We start from the raw sequence: 20,044 nt of genomic DNA, 5'->3' as shown, positions 1-20,044 counted from the left end.
TGAAGAAGGAACAGAGCCTACCGCTGCCTCCCTGTAACTTCTCCCGTGGGTCCCAACTCCACGCTCTCAAGGGCGCAGAGACCTCCTCCTTCAAGACAGCTCTCCCAGCCTCTCTGCTCTTGGATGAGGGCTCCACATTTTTCTCCAGCTGCTTCTCATTTGCCAACTCCCTCTCCCCAAAATGTAACCCATCTGTCAGCATCCCTTTAGAAGTGTGAAGTCCAGACTTGGACCAGGGAACAATGTCTGGAGGTGACACAGGAAAAATGGAGAAATCTGGGGAGGGAAGAAGATAGACAAATATCCAAGAAAGGCAGACCTGTGGAATTTCTTTCGTACAGCCCATCTGAGAAGCTCCCTACTTCTACCTTCTTCCCACCAAACATTTTGACTGACAGCCCCCAGGATCCCTGTTTTCCAGAGAAACCTAGTGAGTTGATGCCCGTGAGCACTAGATTGAGGACAAAGGACAGAAGGCCTGGCAGGTTGGGGACACACCCCTCCCCCCCAGTAGGGAACAGCTGACACTACTTCTGGCTCCCATTCCCTCTTCCCCCATCTCGGCCAGGAGGCCAGTCCAGGGCAGGAGCCCAGGTTTGGGGGAGAATGCACCAGCAAGGAGACCTTGGATACTCTGGAGGTAGAATGTTCTAGTGAAAACAAAGCCTGCCTGGGCCAGATGTATGGAACTCTGAGGCAAAGAAGTGCCCTGGTCAGCAGGGGACTGAAGAGAAGAGCGGATCCACACTGCCCCCAGTGTGGTGACTCCCAGCTCAGGTGACTGTCCCCACTCTGTTCTGTTTTGGATGTGGAGGATGTGACCATGGGGCGGAGACTCGGTGACAGCTTCGCCCAGGCATTCACTCAGCGTCTCTAGCCCCTATTTCAGCAAGGGATGGCATTTTGGTCAAACCAGAGTCTGATTAGTTGGAGAAACCAACATGTCACAGCACCCTGGGCATATTAAATCATATTTACAAGGGGATGACGTGGGGAAAGTAATTATCGATGGTGAGAGGCAGTCCGCAGCGGGATCTCCGCTGCTCAAGTGGTGAGAAATTAGAGGGATGGGCTCAGATCAGCGAGGGCTGCCGTGGGGACAGTGGGAGTGGTTGGAGACTTGCTACCTCTGCTGATTCTGTTAATAGGATAAAGCAGCCTTGCAAATAAGAGCCAGACCTCAGGAGGCCTGCATTTGAGGGGATTTGGAAATCAGGCCAGGTCCTGCCAATATCTTCACTTTTAGATGTGTTAGAACTGGAAGGAGCTTACAGATCAGCAAGGCCACTGGCTCTCCGTTTGCAAGGTTTCTGTCTTCCAGAAATACTGCAAGTATTAAGTAATAATTAATTTGTTTTCACATTTTTTATTCATCAAAGACACATAGAGGACTGCCAGCTGGGACACACAAAAGATGGAGTCGATGTCACTCTGCCCCGAACGAGAGACCTATTGGTTTTTTGTCAGCTCAGTCACGTTATCCTATGCAAATGTAGTTTCTCTTTTGAAAACATTTAAAATAACACAACAGTCCACTTCTAAATACCTGAGGGAGCCTGAAGAATCTACATCAGAAACCCCAAATCCAAGCAAACTCTCTTCCAGAGAACGGAAGGGGCTCGTCCAAAGTCGCACAGCTGGCTGGCACCAGGACCAAGGCTCCATCTGGGAAATGGGGAGAGAAGGCTGTCAGGGGCCCTGGACACCAAGGGGCTTGGGTTTGACTCTTGTCCTCAGTCCCTCCTAGCTGTGGGGTCCCGACAGAATGAATGAAGTTCTCTGAGCCCATTTTCTTATTCGTAAAATGGGGAAATTAGTAGCACTTACCCCCTATTTTTGTGAGGAGTCAGTAACAGAACACAGCACTTGGGGGTAGCAGGTCTGTGGAGACAGAAGACCAACAGCTTGCTGAACAGAGTCATGTGATCCCTACTTCCATGGGTTGCCCTGACAATGTTAATGGGAGACAAATTCTGTCCCAGTGGAGCTCTAGGTACTAACCTGCAATGCTGTCACTTCAGGGTAGTTTTTCAAAACTAAGTGTGCCGTAGGACCCAGGCCATATCCAGATTCACTGCCTCAGAATCCCTGCAGGGTGGGACTTGGGAATATGCACTTAAAAAAATTATTAGTGAGATATAATTCACATAGCATAAAATTCCCCATGTTAAGTGAGTACTTTCTGTGGTTTTAGTATATTCGTAAGATTGTACAATCATCACCACTGGACCACTAAGTCCAGAACCTTTCCACTGTAACCGGTAGCAGTCAACCCCATTCCCCACTCTCCCAGTCCCTGGCAACCAGTAACTGCCCTCCCTGTGGATCTGTCTGTCCCGGACAATCCCTACGAATGGACTCATGTAACATGGGGTCTGTGTCTGCCTTTGTTCCCTCGGCATGACGTTTTCAGGGGTTCATCCACGTTATAGCATGGACCAGGAATTTCTTCCTTTGGAATGTGCACTTCTAACAAGCTCCCCAGGTAGTTGTGATGAGTGGCCTTCAGGAGGAAGAGAATAATTTCTGGTTATTATAAAGCTACAGGGCCTCAATCCTTCCTTCAGGTATGCCTGTCTCGGCGGCCCCACTGGTTAATAGCAGGCAACGCTGGCTGCTTGCCTCCTCCAGAGACTGAAGATGTTGGGCAGGGTCTGCTGGTGCTCAGCAGGGAGAAGTGTGTCTATGGACAGTGGCCTGGCAGCCGAGAAGTGGACAAATTAACTGCAAGAGAGACTCACACAAGGGGATTTAGTCTCAACTCAAAGACTTTAATGTACATTATGCTCTTGACAAAACATCTCCAAGGAAACAAGTGAAACCAAAAGTCTTAACCAGCATGGATTCGCATTCAGAAACCTGGTGTGAGCTGCACCTTGGGAAAGCAGGGACTCTTGTTGGAGTACAGCGGTTTGAGGTCAGGGTGGCAGGAACTGCGTGTGACAGGCACAGCCTCAGGACTCCGAGGGAATGCAAGCATCATTACTCCTGTGGCTGGCAGCTCCACAGCAGGACTGGGAAGACCTAGATTGGCCAGGTCCTCCACAGAGCCCTGAATAAAGGCACAAAAAGAAGCCTCTCCAGAGCAAGAAACTCCCTCTTTGTTGTTCAATCTCCAGGTCACCAGAAAGAGTCATGGTGGCTCTGGTGAGGCACGGAGCCATATGGAAGGGATGCCAAGTCCCACCTTTGGGTCTGAGGCCTCAAAATGGGACAGATGAGAAGGATGTGGCTTCAGCAAAGCTCCTGAGGTCAGGAGCCACAACAGTCTTGGACAACTACCCACTGGAACCTCTGGACAGAAGGAAGAAACTTGGAGAAAGCAAAAACTGACCATTTGTCAGACTCAATCCAACTGTATTCTGGGTTCCCTCTCCCCACTCTGGAGCTCCTGGTGGTCCCATGTCCATGTCTTCTGTGATGCGTTCCCATTCAACAAGGACAGGCAGAAATTCTAGCTCATCTCCCTCTCCCCCTGTTTAACTTTTAAATCACCAACTGATCGCTCAAACCCTGTGTGGTCCAGAGTTTCTTGTTTTCTAACCGTTCTGTCGAAAAAACAATCACTTTCCTTAGGCTATTGGCTCAAATTCTTCTCCTTTGGAAGAAGTAGGGTGCTGCTGAGGCAGGTCTCTCCGGAGAGCTTCTGTAAGAGCCCATCTGGAATCTGGTCAGGTTAGCCTCGTGGCCAGGCTGACGGGAACCCATGAAGGTGGCTTCGGATGCATACTGCCCCCCTTGGGCACCGAAGAAACTGATTTATTAGTGGAAGAGGGAATTCTGGCTCCATCTCTACAGAATCTGGTGGGGCCACTACCTACCCCCTCAGGTCCCAGAAGGAAGGGGTGAGTGGAGAGGCCAATACTGCAGCTGTAGGGGAAGAGGCCTCCCCTTGCTGACAGCATTCCCAGTTAGCCCGTCTCTACACCCTCAGGGAGCTCCACCACCACCGGGGCGCAGTCCTCTGGCTCTGCCTCAAAGTCCCACCGAAACTTCTTGGTCAGGTGAGCTTGGAACTTTTCCGCTTTCTGCCTCAGGGTGGCATCCACGGCAACACTGCAGGCGGAGGAGAAGAAAACCTACAGAGAACAGAGGATAAGTCACCCTGAGAACATGGAGAGGGCCGAGAAAGCTGTGGAAATTTCCTCGTGGTGTTCAGCCCTCTGGGGCGGGTGGATCAGCTGCTGCTGGCACTGGCCCAGGACACCTGCAGTGCTCCCCCCAAACCAAGGAAGAAGGTCCAAACCCAGCTGAGAGGCTGGGGCAGGACTTGAATGGAAAATCACTATCTTGGGCAGAGATGCCCCATTAAGAGTAAGGCCAGTGGGGCCATCACCCTGGCCCAGTCCCCTGGGGAGCTCTCCTGAGCACCTGGGCAATAACTACACCAGCAGGTGCCAAGAAAGACCTGGAGGGTTTATAAGCCCCTGCATCCCATAAAGTCCCAGGCTCTAGGCCAAGGAGGCTGAAATGCTGCTCTAATCTTCATGGGTCACAGGCTGCCAGTCAGAGGTTTCTATTCCCCTTGGAAGTTATCTTTGACGTTCTTCTTATAAAATTGTGCTAACAGGAGCACCTGGGTGGCTCAGCCGGTTAAACATCCAACTGTCGGTTTTAGCTCAGGTCATGACCTCAGAGTCGTGAGATGGAGCCTCATCAGGCTTCATGCTGGGCAAGTCTGCTTAGGATTCTCTCTCTCCCTCTCTCTCTGGAAGCCCCACCCCCCAACCTGTACACGTGCTCGCTCACTCGCTCTCTCAAAAAAAAAGTTGTTGTAACATGTACATAATACAAAACTACCACTTAAACCATCTTTTTACATTGTCATCTTAAAAATTAAATACACATAATATTTACCATTTTAACCATTTTTAAGTGTACAATTCAGCGGCATTAAGTACATTCACAACCATCACCATGATCCATCTTTAGAATTTATCTTTCCCAACTGATACTAGCCACACACACTGATTTCCCATTCCCCCTCTCCCCAGCCCCTGGAAGCCACCCTTCAGCAATGTACAAGGGTTCTATTTCTCCACATCACTGGCAAGCTCTGTTTTTTGTTATTTATTATTATTATTTTTCAGTAAGAGCCATCCTGACGGGTGTGAAGTGGTATTGCACTGTGGTTTTGATCTGCGTTTCCCTGATGATTAGTGATGCTGAACATCTTTTCATGTAGATGTACTGGCCATTTCCGTGTCTTTTTTGGGAGAAATGTCTATTTAAGCCCTTTGCCCATTTTTAGTCAGGTTTCTATTGTTGTCGAGGTATTGCAGTTCTTTATACATTCTGGGTATTAATCCCTTGTTTTGATGTTCTTTTTGATTCAGTTTCATCTGATATAAATGTTGAGCAGGGGGCAGAGCAGTAATTTTCTCTGCATCAGACACTCCATTCTGGATTTTCCTGGATCCCAATCACTTCTAAGAATAACAGCAAACTCATTACTCCTCATACTATTTTGCTGTTTTCAAATTCAAAGACGTTTCACAGTATCCCAACAGATCTTCACAATGCTCTGGGAATACCTATTTTAGGGAAATGAAGGCTAAGAGAAGTTAAATGACTGGATGAAAACTGACAGGAAAAGAAGGGGCAGTTTTCCCCAAACCACCCCACAGATACAGGAGCGTGAGGGTGGGGGAAGCCCTTTGTTCCCCATCGGTTTCCCACTGTAGCCGGCCTGCAGGTCACCGTGGAAGGATCTGGGCTCTGGTGGCCTTGACCTGACAAAGTTAACAGGTGTACTCTACAGCTGTTTCTCTACTGCCTGTTAGCAGTGGTCTTTGTTTGGAGTCATTCTGTTGGAGTGGTAGCAGGGATAGAAGTGATTGGGGGCAGTGGGTGTGCAGAAGCAGAAGTGGGGGGGTTACAGAATTTGGTTTCATTAACTTGGGAATCGACTAAATACAGAAGCGGGCAGCAAAGCCACAATAAAACAGCAGATCAATAACTAATTAGAGGGGCTGTGTGAGCTTGGCGGTGAGAGGGCAGCAGGGAAGCCGGCTGCCTGTCTGCAGGCAGCTAATGGAGCTTGCCCTGGAGAGCTGACTGCAGAGCCCGGCTGAGCTCTGGGGAAGGGCCCCGCATGGGGAGCAGCAGAGAAGCCTTGTTTCAAACAGCGTTAGTTCCAGAGGCCCTGCATACCCCTGGGTCTGTCCCGAGGTCCTGGGGAGCCTGCTGGCTGAAGCTGCAAAAGCCTCTTCCTCTCTTCCCCTCCCTCCACAGTAAACTGGACCCTCTCTACACAGCCCCGCCTCTCCAGCCACGTCAAGCAGCTGCCAAACATACTCTGCAGCCTCTTCTGTGCCTCTACACATCCGTGCCTTTTCCTCAGCTTACAACACCTTCCACGCCTGCTTTCACCTTCTTCACCTACTAATTCCTACTAGTGACTCAGGTTCAGCTGAGACATCACCTCCTTCAGCAGGTCTTCCCAGACCGAGGATGGAACAGGTGCTCCCTTATGCTCCTCCAGCGTCCAGGGTTACCAGGAACACAGCTTCCATCTCAGTTAGGTAACAGCCCATTTACTGTCGAGCTCTCCCAAGAGATAAGGAGCGACTCCAAGCAATGACTCCGGGTCCTACTGCACGCTCACTCCCGACACGGCGTCTGACACAGAGGACCCATGAGGTGTGTAGTGAGCAAAAGAATGAAGAAGACCACAACCACAGACTCCATGAACATCCATTTTTGGTTCACTTTTGCACAAGTCCTTGGCATCAAATAATTGCTCAATAATTATGTGATGGTGCTGGACCAAATAAAGGACTTGTCCTGGGGAGGAGGTGGCCCCTGAATGTCACCAGCTCACAAGCCACTTCCTTGTGAGAGGTCTCTTACAAAAGCCCAAGCCGAAAGGAACTGCTCCAGCCTCTGTTTCCCTAGCCTGGGCCTGAACCCTCCTATGGCATTTCTCACACCGTGCTCACAGTATCTGTGCTCCTTAAGAGTAGAGAATGAGTCCTTTTTATCAACGTGTCCCACACAGCACATCGCCCAGGGCCTGGCACAGAGTTAGGGCCCACAGGAGGCTCACTAAACAGCTAAGAATGAGATGCAGGGACTGCCCTGCATTTGGCAATGGCCAGCAGTGACAGGTCTGAACAGGCTGGGCTCAGACTCATCACTCATCCTTCCCACCATTCTCTCAAACAATGTCTGGGAGTAAAATCAACCAGAGGCAGGTATAACAGAAACCTTCTGTCTGAAAAATAAGGCTTCTAATTTAAAAAGTGCTTTGTCCTTTTCAAAGAACTTATCAATTTAATCTTTACTACAAGCCTGGGTACTATAAACCTGGGAGGTAAGAGGACAGGAAATTACTATTCCCACTGTACAGATGAGAATGGTGATAAATGCAGAGTAAATGACAGATGTTAAGCGAGATCTAGTCCCAGCAGGGAAATCTCAGTCCCTCATCCCTACTGAGACCTTTATGTCTCGACATAGACTTAAAACATTCCTCATATTTTCAGCATTGCCCCGCGGGAAGGCAGGGGACTTGGAGACCAGGTGCTTCTGGAACTGTCCTCTCTGCAGGCCTCCAGGACTCAGGGTATAGCCCAGGCTGACTTTTTTTAAAAAGCAACTTAATTGAGGTCTAATTTACATACAACTAGATTCACCCATTTTTAAGTGTTTGATTTGTTTTGACAAATGTGTACACAAATGCAACCACTCTATGATATAATCAAGACAGATGCTTTTTTCTTTTGGTATTCAGTTTTATGAGTCTGAAGCTCACATACCATCACAGTCAGGATACTGAACAGTCTCATTACTCTGAAAAATTCCCTTGTGCTGCTCGTTACTGGTCAAACCCTCCCCTTACCTAAGCCCCTGGCATCCAGTGATCTATTCTTGTCCTGATAGTTTATAATTTGGTATTTTAAAAACCCATAACTCAGAAAAGGAGATGTCTAGACATTACCTAGTTTTCAAGCAATAATTTTCTTTGATTCTCTTGTTTTTAGATTAACTTTATGGCTTCTTCAGAAAACGTGGTAATGATCTAATTATTTTACTTGTTAAAGTGAAATCAAGTAAACACTTCTTAACATCACTGAGAAATGAATCATCTTAATATCAGAAGATCAATCCTGGATATTTTAAAAATACTTTTGAAAGAGGACAACAACATTTCACAAACAACTGCATTTCTCTGAAACTAAAAGCACACCCTTTGGGTATTTTTCTTTAAATACAGAAAAAGCTATTAATATTGTTATCATTAAATCTGTATATTCTAAAACTGTAAATTACTTTAGCCAGAAATGTGAAAGCCTTCTTTTAAACCCAAGTTAAATAAATTGAGTTCAGTCAGGTCACCTTGAGAAATCCAAAATATCAAGGTAGGTAGCTGAGTCACTATCTTATCCTATTTTTTTTTGGACAGACAAAAAAGATGAAATTTCCTAATTTTTTCAATTCCCAAATGATTTTTCAACTTAGAATGAAACTAGCCAGAGGTAGAACATTCTATTTCCACTTGCAGAAGAAGAAAGTAGTGTTAAATAAAACTATCATTTCACAATGGTTTCTAGGGGAGTAAAAAGCAACAGGAATCATGTCTTCTAAGGTCAGTTTAAGAATTTAGGATATTTCTCTGGGAGTAATAAATGGGAACCCACCCCACACTTTAGAATCAAAACTCGGCCTTGCCATCCACTAGCTCTGGTGATCTTGGGCAAAATCATGTGACCTCTATGATCCTGTTTCCTCACTGCAAAGTGAGATTATATACTTAGCTCTGAGCACTGTGGTGAGGGCTAAATGAGATAATGCACACAGTAAGTGTGCAAAAGTGACAGCTGACGGCAAAAGGTGTGCGAGTAGGTAGGTGATATTGATCATGCCAGGAGTTTTGGTAAAAACACTATAGACATCACTGTCAGAGCAAGTGTATTCATCAGGAGTTGAGACGGACACTGGATTTAGAATATTGGCAAGAAATAAAGCTGGAAAGCACAGATGGCCTATTGTGACTTAAAGTATTTTAAAAAAAACAGGTTACCTGACTATATGCCTCAATGCTATGCAATCAGCAGTGAGAATCCTTATTTTCTACATAACTCATTTTCCAACATGCTATTAAATTCAGATTATCCTTTCGTTGGTTTTAAACAAACTATGGTGACTCAAGTTGCTTTTAATAAAAGAAAAAACTGTATCTATTTTTGTAAAACAAATGATTTTTATTCAAGCTAAATCCATGGGATTTATAAGAACCAGTGGCATCTATTCAAAAGGGCCTCTAATGGCAGAGGCCATTACGTGGCTAATTTTATACCAGCTAACGTGGCAGCCTTTTAGTGCTTACACACACAAACACCAGTCCCTCTCCATGGGTAGTAGCCATTTAAGCTCCTAAGTAAGAAAGCCAGTTCTACTTACTTGACTACCTGGGGGCAGAGCAGGAGGCTGGCTGAAGAAGGCTTTTGTGGGCTGATTCATTCACTCACACACACCCTGAGTGACTGCCTCTGTGTGGGGGTCTGGATTCTCACTGCCAAGATGGTACCAACGTTAACTCTCCATTAAAAAAAAAAAAGCTCTTGTAATATCCTTTTCTACGCTGTGCCTATTGAAATCTGTCATCCTTCCAGTACACGGTTAAACGCCTCCCTTCACAGTCACTCCTGATCCCCTCTTCTCCTCCTCAAATTGCAGCCTCGTCTGAATTAACCAATTCCTTTTCAGTGCTTCTAATGCCCCTTGATCAGTCTGCATCGTTTATACCTGTCACATCAGGGGCATCTATTTACGTTACCACAGGAATTATGTACTCTAGCCATCTAAAAACACCCAATAACACAAAGTGAGAGAAGTGCTAGGCTTTGACCAGGTGTTGGAAATCACCATATGAATAACAAACCAGGCTTTGGGCAAAAGTTCATGGCTTAGTGGGGAAGTCAGGCAGGCAAAGTACACATTTCAGCAGGCACAGTCTGTGTAATATCATAGAGACAAGTCCAAAGTAGGCTAATAATATGGAAAGAAGAGGGTTTGGGAAAGGCTTCAGAGAGAGGGATGCCTTGGGGGCATCTTGTAGGACGAACAAGTTCACACCAGGCAGAGTGAAAATCATGTTCAGTTAAGAAGGCATGAAACAGACAAAGTTTTCAGTTGTGCCAAATGAAAAAGTTCTAGATCTGCTGTGCTTATAGTTACCAATACTGTACTGTACACTTAAAAATGTGTTACGAAGGGGCGCCTGGGTGGCTCAGCAGGTTAAAGCCTCTGCCTTTGGCTCGGATCATGATCCCAGGGTCCTGGGATCGAGCCCCGCATCAGGGTCTCTGCTCTGCGGAGAGTCTGCTTCCTCCTCTCTCTCTGCCTGCCTTTCTGCCTACTTGTGATTTCTGTCTGTCAAATAAATAAATAAAATCTTTAAGAAAAAAAAAAAAAGTGTTAAGAAGTTAGATCTCATGTGTTTTTTACCAGGATAAAAAAAGGGGTGGGGTTGCCTAGTTGGCCCAGTCAGTTAAGCATCTAACTCTTGGTTTTGGCTCAGGTCGTGGTCTCGGGCTGGTGGAAATGAGCCCTGCACAGCTCTGCTGTCTGAAGTGATTTGGTCAATTCATTTGTTTACTTTCCTACCAAAATATAAGCTGCAAGTCAGGGACTCTGTCTTGTTTACAGCTCTATTTCCAGTCCTGCAACAGGGCCTTGAATATAGCAGATGCTCAGCAAATACCTGCTAAATCAATGAAAAAATCTCTTTTGAAGGCAGGAACCTTAATATACGGACCCCTCAACACTTTCAGGAAAATGCTGTATATAAAGATAGGATGCTCAAAAATACGTGTTGACATTATTTTTTTTAAGGAGCAATGTCCTAGATTTTTCCAAATAATGACATCAAATTTTTGTGATTTAAAGTCCAGACAGAATTCTTCCAACCGTCAGCTCTGTACACCCAACCTAGGCATCTAGCAATCCAGCTGGGCCCTCACTGCTTCATATATCATTGCTGGCAACACAGTGCAATCAGAGGCAATCAGAGCTCAGCTGTTGGTCAGCTCTGCTGACAATGGTCAGGACAGCCAATGACACAGTGTGGCCCTCCTATGTTTTGTGTGACAGCATTAACACATGTCATTCCCATGAATCCTTGCCAGAGGCAAGTCAGCAAGCTGATGCCCCCTCACACCCCTCATCAGTAACCAGCTCATGTAACCCAGGAACTTGCTGGGGGAGGACAGTGATATTTCCCCTTCACAGGAAAGGTAAAGGGATTTAATTTCTCTGTTATGTCAAGAACCAATAAAAGAGCAGTTGTATAATTCTTTTTAAGTGGAACACACCAGGCTCAAGCCATCAGCTTGACCAACTTTCCTCATGGTCTGCATAAGGCCCCCAAGTGCCAGGGTTTTAAGTCAGCTGCCTGCTTACAGGGATTCTTCCAACAGTATGTTGTTTGTAGAAAAGCGTTCCATACCTCTGAGATATAAGCCCCTCATGATGTCTCCACTGATGCCAATCAAGAATCCTTACTGGGGGAACACATTATATTCAGTACATAGGAGCATAATCACAAGACTCAGGTCTGGGTTCAAATCCTGCCTCCGCCACTTACCAGCTGTGTGACCTTACATAAATGACTTAACCTTTCCGAGTCTCAATGTTCTCCTCTGTAAATAGGAAATAATCCTCCTTGCCTTGAAGGGTTCCAGAGAGATTAAATAAGGGAACCCTAGTAGCATGATAAACATGATGCTTGCTACCCAATAGGAATTTCCGGAATGTCTGTTCCTTCTCTCACCCTGGGTGGGAGTGACAGGTTAAGGAACAGCCAGCTTCTTAGGACTGGGCCTCATAGTGGTCTCACACATGGGGAGAAAAAAGCAGCTCCCAGAACAGAACGTATGGAAACTGACAGCTTGCGGCTTCTGCCTCTTCCACACTTGAGAAAGTTACAAAATGTGAGTGACAGAGGCTGTCCCAAGAACTTAAAGGATGCTAATCTATTTGCAAAGGGAGGAAATAGCACAGGATGAAGATTGTAAGTTGTTTGAAGCGTCTTCCCTAATTACCACTCATAATGAAAATTTAACTGCCAAGTTAAAAGCAAATTTCACTTTTTCTGTCAGAGAATCTCTGCAGAAACTGGCACGTTTTGTTTGAACAGGAAATCAAAGTTACTTTAATGCTTAAATGAGATCTAAGGAGCTGCAGATGTTTCCCTGGAAATAACAAGCTTCAAAACTCTGTCCTACTGGGTTATACCAACTTACGGCTACAGGGAGAAAGAAAAAGTGTTTTGAGCTGAGTAACTCACAGAGGTAGAGGTTAGTCGAATGCCAAGTACCCCACTGCGTGGCATTCTCAGAGCAAGGCAGGGAGACGGTGGTACAGAGAGAGGGTCTCTGGCATCATGGAACTTACAACTGAAGAGAAGAGAGAGCCAGGAAACGACAACAAAAAAGTAACCCTCCCAAAGGGGCTTTCACACTTTCTCACCTTAGTTCTCACCCACATGGGTGTCAGCCAGAAGATGGCTCACCTGTAAGGTGCTGGTGAGGAAGTTGTTCTGGGAGACGATGTCCACGAAGAAGTCGGCCGGGATCTCGCCGAGCTGGTGGTAGAGGATGGAGATGAGGTTGATGTAGAGGGTGTGGTGCCTCACCATGGCTTCTTCGGAGCGACACAGGAGATTCAGGAGCCGCTTCCAGTGCTCAAATGCCTCATACACATTCCCCAGGAGGAAGCATACAAAGGCAAACTGGAGTTCACCTGGGAGGCACAGAGAGGAGAATGGTCCTGAGAGAGTGGAGTGCCCGATCTGCTGACCCCAGCAGTGGTGGCCTCCTGCACAGCTCTCCTGCAAGGGGGGGCAGGGGGAACGGTTTGCCCTGAGCACACACTCAGTTCAAGTTTGCTCAACTGCTCTAAATTCAAGCCACAAAAAAACCAAACCATGGTTTTATAGAATCAGACTGTAAGAGATCTACCAGTATTTGCCTGGCACTTAGAAACTTTATAAAACGTGTCCATGGCTATTATGCCAGGCAGATCCTAAACTGGACTGCTGATTGGTATTAGGAGAGTTTGTTGAAGATAAAGCTGCGCAAGCCTCCCCCACAGAGATCCTGGCTGAGGACAGATGGACAGAGCCTCAGTGTCTGTAGCTCTAAAAAGCTTCCTGGGTGATTCTGATGTAGACGGTCTGCTCCAGGGCCAGGGAATGCTGCACTACACCATGTAATCCCCAGCCCAACTCCACAAGGTGTTTGGGTTGGTGATACCTGTCTCATTTTACAGATAAAGTCAAGGGACTTACCCAAGGTCACACACTGAATGCTCGGCAATGAGAATAATGGAAGATAAAACAGAATTCCTACCAGGTGAGAACAGTTCCAGAGCTTCCCAGAAGAGGAAAATTTGTGAGTACTTCTTCGAGGCTTAGCCCTCAAGCCCAGATCACTTGCATTTGTTTAACCACAGTGCTCTGTGATTTAATCTCTATGAACAGCTTGGTGGCTAATAGCATGAACTCTGGAACCAAACTACCTAAGTTCAAATCTGGACCCCACCCTTCACAGATGTGTGACCTTGGGCGAGTTACTCAATCTGTTTATACCTCAATTTCCTTATTTGAGGACTGTGGGGGAAGATTAAATAAATCAATATAATTCATATAAAGCATTTAAAATAATACCTGGCACAAAGGAGCGCTCAGGAAATATTAATTATTATTCCCACGTTTCCACCAGATGCCTATCTGAAACAGAGACCCCACAATCCAGAAGCCACTGTCCTTGGGCAAGCAACTGGGTCTCTGGTTGCCAAGATATACTGCTGTTGATTAGAGACATCCTCTCTGACTTAAAAATTTAATGAGGGGCTCTTACACGTGGGCCATGAAAAGAACAGATGCACTCAACACCACGTACCTCTTTAAATGCAGGCTGTTTGATCTCTGTCACCTCCAGAGACATGAAAAACTAGTTCTCTATTCCTAGGCTTGTGGAACTAAGTTTGTCTAGCTACCTGGTCCAGATATATTGGATGTTTGACTGACATTTTCAAAATATTGTCAAATTTGGGGCGCCTGGATGGCTTAGTGGGTTAAGCCTCTGCCTCCGGTTCAGGTCATGATCTCAGGGTCCCAGGATCGAGCCCCACATCTGGCTCTCTGCTTAGCAGGGAGCCTTCTTCACCCCTTCTCTCTCTGCCTGCCTCTCTGCCTACTTGTGATCTCTGTCAAATACATAAATAAACTCTTAAAAAAAAAAAGATATTGTCAAATTTTCTTTCTATGATAGAGATTAATGATTTGCTTCTACATTTGGCTTTACCTGGTTAGTTTATGAAAATAGGAACTTATTCTCTGAAATTAGGGCATTTACTTAAACTCATGCATTTCTGGCCTAGTCTGAAATTAAGTTAGGAGATCAGAAGTAATTTCAAAGAGCTGTCAGGAAGATAAAAAGTTATCCCTGCAACAGACCTTTCACAAGATTACTTTGAAGAACTAAAATGTTTAGGAGGTAGAAAACAGGACTTTCGTTCATTTTTAAGCCAGAATTTCCTAAGTGTTACTTACTAAATGATAATACTGTGTAATGCATTAAGATGCACCCATTAAAATGTGCCCTTTTATCAGAGAGCCAATGATATTAATGGCCCTATATTCAAATTTCTCACTGATCTTCCAACAGAAAAATATGCAAATACCTGGACAATTTGTAAAAGAAAAAATGTAAATAGTTGTTAAAGATGTGATGAATGTCTGCTGTCACTAGAATCAAAGAAATATAAATTGAAACGATATCATTCTCCAACCATCTCCAACCATCATTCTCCAACCATCACCAAAGAGGCCTTTGCTAAATCGCCATTTCAGAGATGATGGGCAACAGCCACACCCCAGTTCGCAACACACAGGCTCTGATCCAACAATTTCAACCCTAAATGTACGTATAAGTACACACAAGGATGTTCATTAGACGACATGACAGGGAAAATAGGGACAACTTAAAGGCCCACCAACAGAGGGCTGGTTCATTCACGATGGCACATAAGTAGCCACTATAGAGAAGGGGCTGTTTCAGCAACACAGAAACATGTTTATGTTAAAGCAGATTACAAAATAGTATACTGCAATCTTGTTTTTGTAAAAAAATCATTTATAGGGGCACCTGGGTGGCTCAGTTGGTTAAGCGACTGCTCAGGTCATGATCCTGGAGTCCCAGGATTGGGTCCCACATCGGGCTCCCTGCTCAGTGGGTAGTCTGCTTCTCCCTCTCACCCTCTCCCTTCCCATGCTCTCTCTCTCAAGTAAATAAATCTTAAAAAAAAATTATAAAAAAATCATTTATACACACAAACACATATAATTGAGGGAAAAAAGAGACACGGGAAATACACAGAGAACAGACTGCAATGAAATGCTGCACAGGGGTACATAACACATGAAACAGACAAAAAGGAAATATACCCAAGGGTACAAAATTTGGTTATTTCTAGGTGGTGGGAGATGGGAATGCATTTTTGTTTTGCTTCTATGATGACCATATAGTACTTTTGCAATAAGGGAGAAAAATAACAATAAAAGCAAAAATAATTTTTAAAAAATCACGATCCTGGTCTAAGCCAGTGGAGAGACCAACACTGAGAGAATCAGGAGCAAACTGAGGAGGCAGATGGGAGACGGGGAACCAGGAGCCCTGGGCTCTGGTCTCATTTGGACCACATAGTTGGCCAAATCCTTTCCCTCTGTGAACCTCAATCTGTAAAATGAGGGGCTGGGCCACATAAGTGGTTCCCAAACACAGAACTGGCAGCATCAGGTTCACCTATGGTGTTTGTTTATTATATAGACAGACAGATAGTGCTGGGGCCCCACTCCAGCTCTCTGACTCAGTCCCAGGGGGAATGGGCAATGCTTCCTTGCCAAGTTTAGGAGCCGCTGGACTAGAAAACCGGAGATGTACCCCCTACTATACACCCATCTCCTGGCCCACTCCCAAAGAATCCTGTTCCTCCTCACCAAGCACATCCTGAGGGCTTCCAGGGAACTGCTTGCTGAGTACCGTCTCCAGGGCATAGCTCAGGTCCATGCTGTGCCTGGTTATCTCTGCTGGCGTGGCACCTGCTGGGAACATCTGTGTGGGCAACTCTGAGAAGCGGATCTCTGTCCCAGCTCTGGGCTTCATCTCTGGCAGCCGGGCCAGGCCCTCCTGGTAGCTTTTGCACTCAGTGCCACAGCGAGGTAGATTCTGTTCCACGCGGTCCTTGGTGTGCTTCATGGACAGCACAGGAAGCACCTCTGAGAAAGCACAGATCTGTCGGCTCTCGGGCTGCAGCTTCTCCATTGTGGCCTCGCTGATAAAATTGGTGAGTGAGATCCACTTCTTAAGTGTGCTGTATGGGTAAGGGCCCAGGAATTGGTCCAGCTCCTGGAGGTTGGCCCTCATGGCCTCCACCTCAGCCTCTGGGGCTGGAGATAGGTCTACCTCTTCTCGGATCGCATTCCAGCGCAGGACCATCAGCCCCCGCTGCTGCAGGCTAAGGAAGAAGCCCATACGAGGCCCCACCTCCCTGGGATTGGCCTTGTCCACAGAGCTATAGTGGAGGAAATGGATGCCTGGTGGGATCATCTTCACGCCCCGGAACTTGGGCCCCACCTCCCAGGAGTTGTAGTCAATGCCAAACTCTGTCCCCTTGGGCATATTCAAGATGACCACAGTGGCCCCTTCAAAGAACAGGCGCTTGGCAAGCTCAGGATCCATTTGCATGGCAGCCATGGCGCCAGTGCTAAGTGACCAAAAAGAGAACCTCTCTTGTCTTCCAAACAACTGAAAAAGAAAGAAATCAGAATTAACTGGAACTTGAGGAAAGATGCTTCATTTGCTGAGGGTTCTGCATGTGCCAGATTGAATCAGACCCTGACATAATTATCTCCCTTAATCCTCGCCACAACCGTGGATCAATTTTACTGAAGAGGAAAAGAGGACTCAGGGTGAAGAGGATTTTGTGTTTTGGTTTATTGAGAAAGAACACGCACTGCATAGCTGGAAAGACACTGAGGATAAACGATGTGCTCCAGGTCATACAAGGTCACACAAATTAGAACCTGGGTACCCTGTCCTCCAGGCCAGTGTTCTTCTCACTGCCCACTCAAGATCTGCTCTCAGGATCTCTCTCCCACAACAAGATGAAGGTGGGGAAAGCCTGGGTGGTCTATTAGAAACTATGACTGTGCCTAAACTGCCTCATACTGTAACTCTGCCTAAACCCTATCACTGAAGAGTCCCAAGGAGCTAAGAAGGATGATTAAATCCAGCATATACCCAGTTTCCCATAAGCCTTAAGGAAGGCCCAGACATGGACAGAAGGTGGAAAGTGGGTGCTCTGCATCTGAAGTGGGTGTTCATTCACAAAATGTTTGGAAGTGGAAAGCTTTTCAACCACAAACCTCCTCTTCATCTTCTATGCATAAAAAACCCCTAAAGTCCAGGGAGTGAAGCAACTTCCCCAAGGGCCCACAGTCAGTGGCAACTCTGGACACCTTGCCCAGAAGAGATTCAGGTGGGATGGCTGGCCTAGGATCAGTATTTAGAAGAGAAAGAGCAAGAACACTTATTTTACCCACCTCTGAACTATCCACGGGGACATACTGACATAACGTGTAGGCAGGCAGACACTGCCTGGGTGGTATTTATAGGAATGGTTCCAACATGAACTAATTTAATAAAAACAATTATCTAACCTTCTAGTCCCAAGACGCTTACCTATTCAATTTAACAAATAATCACTGAGGGGCGCCTGGGTGGCTCAGTGGGTTAAAGCCTCTGCCCTCAGCTCAGGTCATGATCCCAGGATCCTGGGATCAAGCCTCGAATCGGGCTCTCTGCTCTGCAGGGAGCCTGCTTCCTCCTCTCTCTCTGCCTGCCTGCCTCTCTGCCTGCTTGTGATCTGTCGAATAAATAAATAAAATCTTAAAAAAAAAAAAAAACCCAAATAATCACTGAGCGCCCACACTGGGCCAGATCTTTGCCTGAAACAATGATCTATGAAACATCCACAGGGTAGGACAGTCACTACTGACTCTAGGGACTTCCAACCCAGCCAGATGCACAAACAAGACCCCCAAATTTCACAAACAGAAGAACCAGCTGCCTGTTTAATTCTTCTTACTCTTTTCTATGTTAAGCAAACAGAACAAAATAAAGCAGTGAGAAAAGGAAGGCCGACCTGTTTCCAAAAATGGTAGAGGCAATGTTTTATCATCTTAACCCCAAATCACAGTAAATGACTTTTACTCTAAATTGGCATTTTTTTTTCAAACTGCAAGTCAAAACTCATTAATGGGTTAAGAAATCAATTTAGAGAGTCTCAACCAGCATTAAATTTTTTTTAATGGAAACAATAAAATTTAAAAAAGAAAAAGAGCGCATCATGAGTAATAAAGATAATAACTGTCTTCTGAAGTTTTATGTGTCTGTATGGATTCTTGGTCACGAGGTAAAATGTATTTGTTATTGTAGGTCACAGTCAAAAAAGCCTGAAAGCCGCTGCTCTAAATAATTTGCATCATCATCATCTTATTCCCAGCCCTGAATTCAGAAGGTACTTAATAAGTACTTGCTAAATGAGGAGCTACTACATTTAGAATAATTGTTCATCAATTAGCCATTTTCCCTTGTGGTACCCGCGCTCCTTCCTCCTTGATAATGACATTCTTTTATTCTAATTACACCAGTGGTAATTCTCTTCCCTGTATCTTCAGCAGCTGGCACATGGCCTGGCACAGAGAATATGCCCTGGAATGCACAAAGTCCCATCCGTCCATCTGCTTCTCGCCGTCACCTCCTTACTCCAAGTTAGCCGTTCTCCATCCAACAGCCAGAGTGAACTTTTCAAGGGCCCAACCTAAGCATGTCACCAGCTCACACTTAATTCCATGTGAGTGGCTTTTCTTATGGCTCCTGGAAAACCAGAATTTTTACCATAACCTACAAGACCTACAAGGCCTGGGCTGCCTGGCCCCTCCCAACTCCTTCCGTTGGTTTCATACCATGCACCCTGCAGAGTTCTCTGTTCCCGCCACACTGGCTGGAGACTTCTTGGGTTAAAAAAACAAAACAAACAAACAAACAAAAAACTATTCCCTCTCCTCTTCCTCAAATCATTTTTTCTGATCTCAGCTCAATATTCACTTCCTCACTAAAGCTTGCTTGACCTGGGGTTAGGTCAGGTATCCCGTGAGACACTCCCCGGCACCCTGGACCTTTCCATTTCACTGATCAGGCTGCAGTTCTGCATTTATGTTTAGCAGAGGGCTGTCAGCTCCGTGAGACTTGAGTCTTTTTGTTCCTCCAGCCCAAACCAGCCCCTCGACAGGCATTTATTTAATAAAAACATGATATCCATTTTGTAGATGAGAAACAAACGGTCGGTTCGGGCCAATTACCTTACCCGAAATTAGAGTCGAACAGAACCATAACAGGCGCGGCCAGGGTCTCCGGCCCCCAAGGTCCCAAGTTCGGGAAACAGCTAAGTTACCCCGGGTGCCCCAGGAAGTACTGGCGACGGGGGCTCTGGTGACGGCTTCTCAGGGAGAAAGGCCTGCAGAGCCACCAGGGTCCCAGCACCCGCCCACAGAGGGAGACGCGCGCGTCCTGCCGAGGCGCCCCACTTCAGGGCACTCTGCGATCCCGAACCGGGAACAGGGTGGCTGGGCCACACGGACAACAAAAGCAGAAAAGTTCAAACAGGCCAGGCGGCCGCACTCACCAGCTTCGGATTCTCCCCACTGCCAAGCACCGCAGGAACGCACCGGAAGTTCTCGCGGTTTGGCTCGGGACGGGAGCGACGGGGAAAGCGGTCCGGCAGAGCTCCTGGTCTGGGGAGGAACGGTCCGCGCCTGCAGGTTCCGCCCCATTAAATGTTGCCTTTTGCTACTTTAGGTTACACGTCTCCTGACCGTGGATAACAACCTTCACCAAACTATGTATATCCTGCTCCAGAAACACACCCGCCAGCCCTAGTCCTTTGGTTATAATCAGTCATGGTCGGGAAGCTG

General features: G+C 46.3%; 1 protein-coding gene across 2 annotated transcripts; it reads right to left on the bottom strand.

Annotated features, from left to right (window-relative positions):
- Positions 1–2,750: 2,750 nt before the first annotated feature.
- Positions 2,751–19,849, bottom strand: AAR2 (AAR2 splicing factor). Of its 2 annotated transcripts, none has more exons than XM_004746502.3 (4): positions 19,756–19,849; positions 16,007–16,814; positions 12,518–12,747; positions 2,751–4,079 (listed from the first exon to the last, which is right to left on the bottom strand). In XM_004746502.3, exons 2-4 carry the CDS (start codon positions 16,761–16,763, stop codon positions 3,912–3,914), a joined length of 1,155 nt encoding a protein of 384 aa, XP_004746559.1. In that variant the 5' UTR covers positions 16,764–16,814; positions 19,756–19,849; the 3' UTR covers positions 2,751–3,911. The 2 variants fall into 2 exon arrangements, with proteins under 2 accessions (XP_004746559.1, XP_044940097.1); XM_045084162.1 differs by lacking the exon at positions 19,756–19,849 and adding an exon at positions 19,438–19,689.
- Positions 19,850–20,044: the final 195 nt, after the last annotated feature.

The sequence above is a fragment of the Mustela putorius genome, unplaced genomic scaffold (assembly GCF_011764305.1).
Source record: "Mustela putorius furo isolate JIRA1106 unplaced genomic scaffold, ASM1176430v1.1 tig00000743_pilon_pilon_pilon, whole genome shotgun sequence".
Taxonomy (NCBI): domain Eukaryota; kingdom Metazoa; phylum Chordata; class Mammalia; order Carnivora; family Mustelidae; genus Mustela; species Mustela putorius.
This window is presented reverse-complemented; position numbering and strand designations above follow the sequence as displayed.

Excerpts from the sequence above, each read along its gene's own strand:
- AAR2 (XM_004746502.3), bottom strand. The coding sequence starts at position 16,763 with ATGGCTGCCATGCAAATGGATCCTGAGCTTGCCAAGCGCCTGTTCTTT. Across the intron at positions 12,748-16,006 it reads AAGCCCTCAGGATGTGCTTG|GTGAACTCCAGTTTGCCTTT; the intron begins GTGAGGAGGAAC and ends TGTGCCTCCCAG. Across the intron at positions 4,080-12,517 it reads TCCTCACCAGCACCTTACAG|GTTTTCTTCTCCTCCGCCTG; the intron begins GTGAGCCATCTT and ends TGTTCTCTGTAG.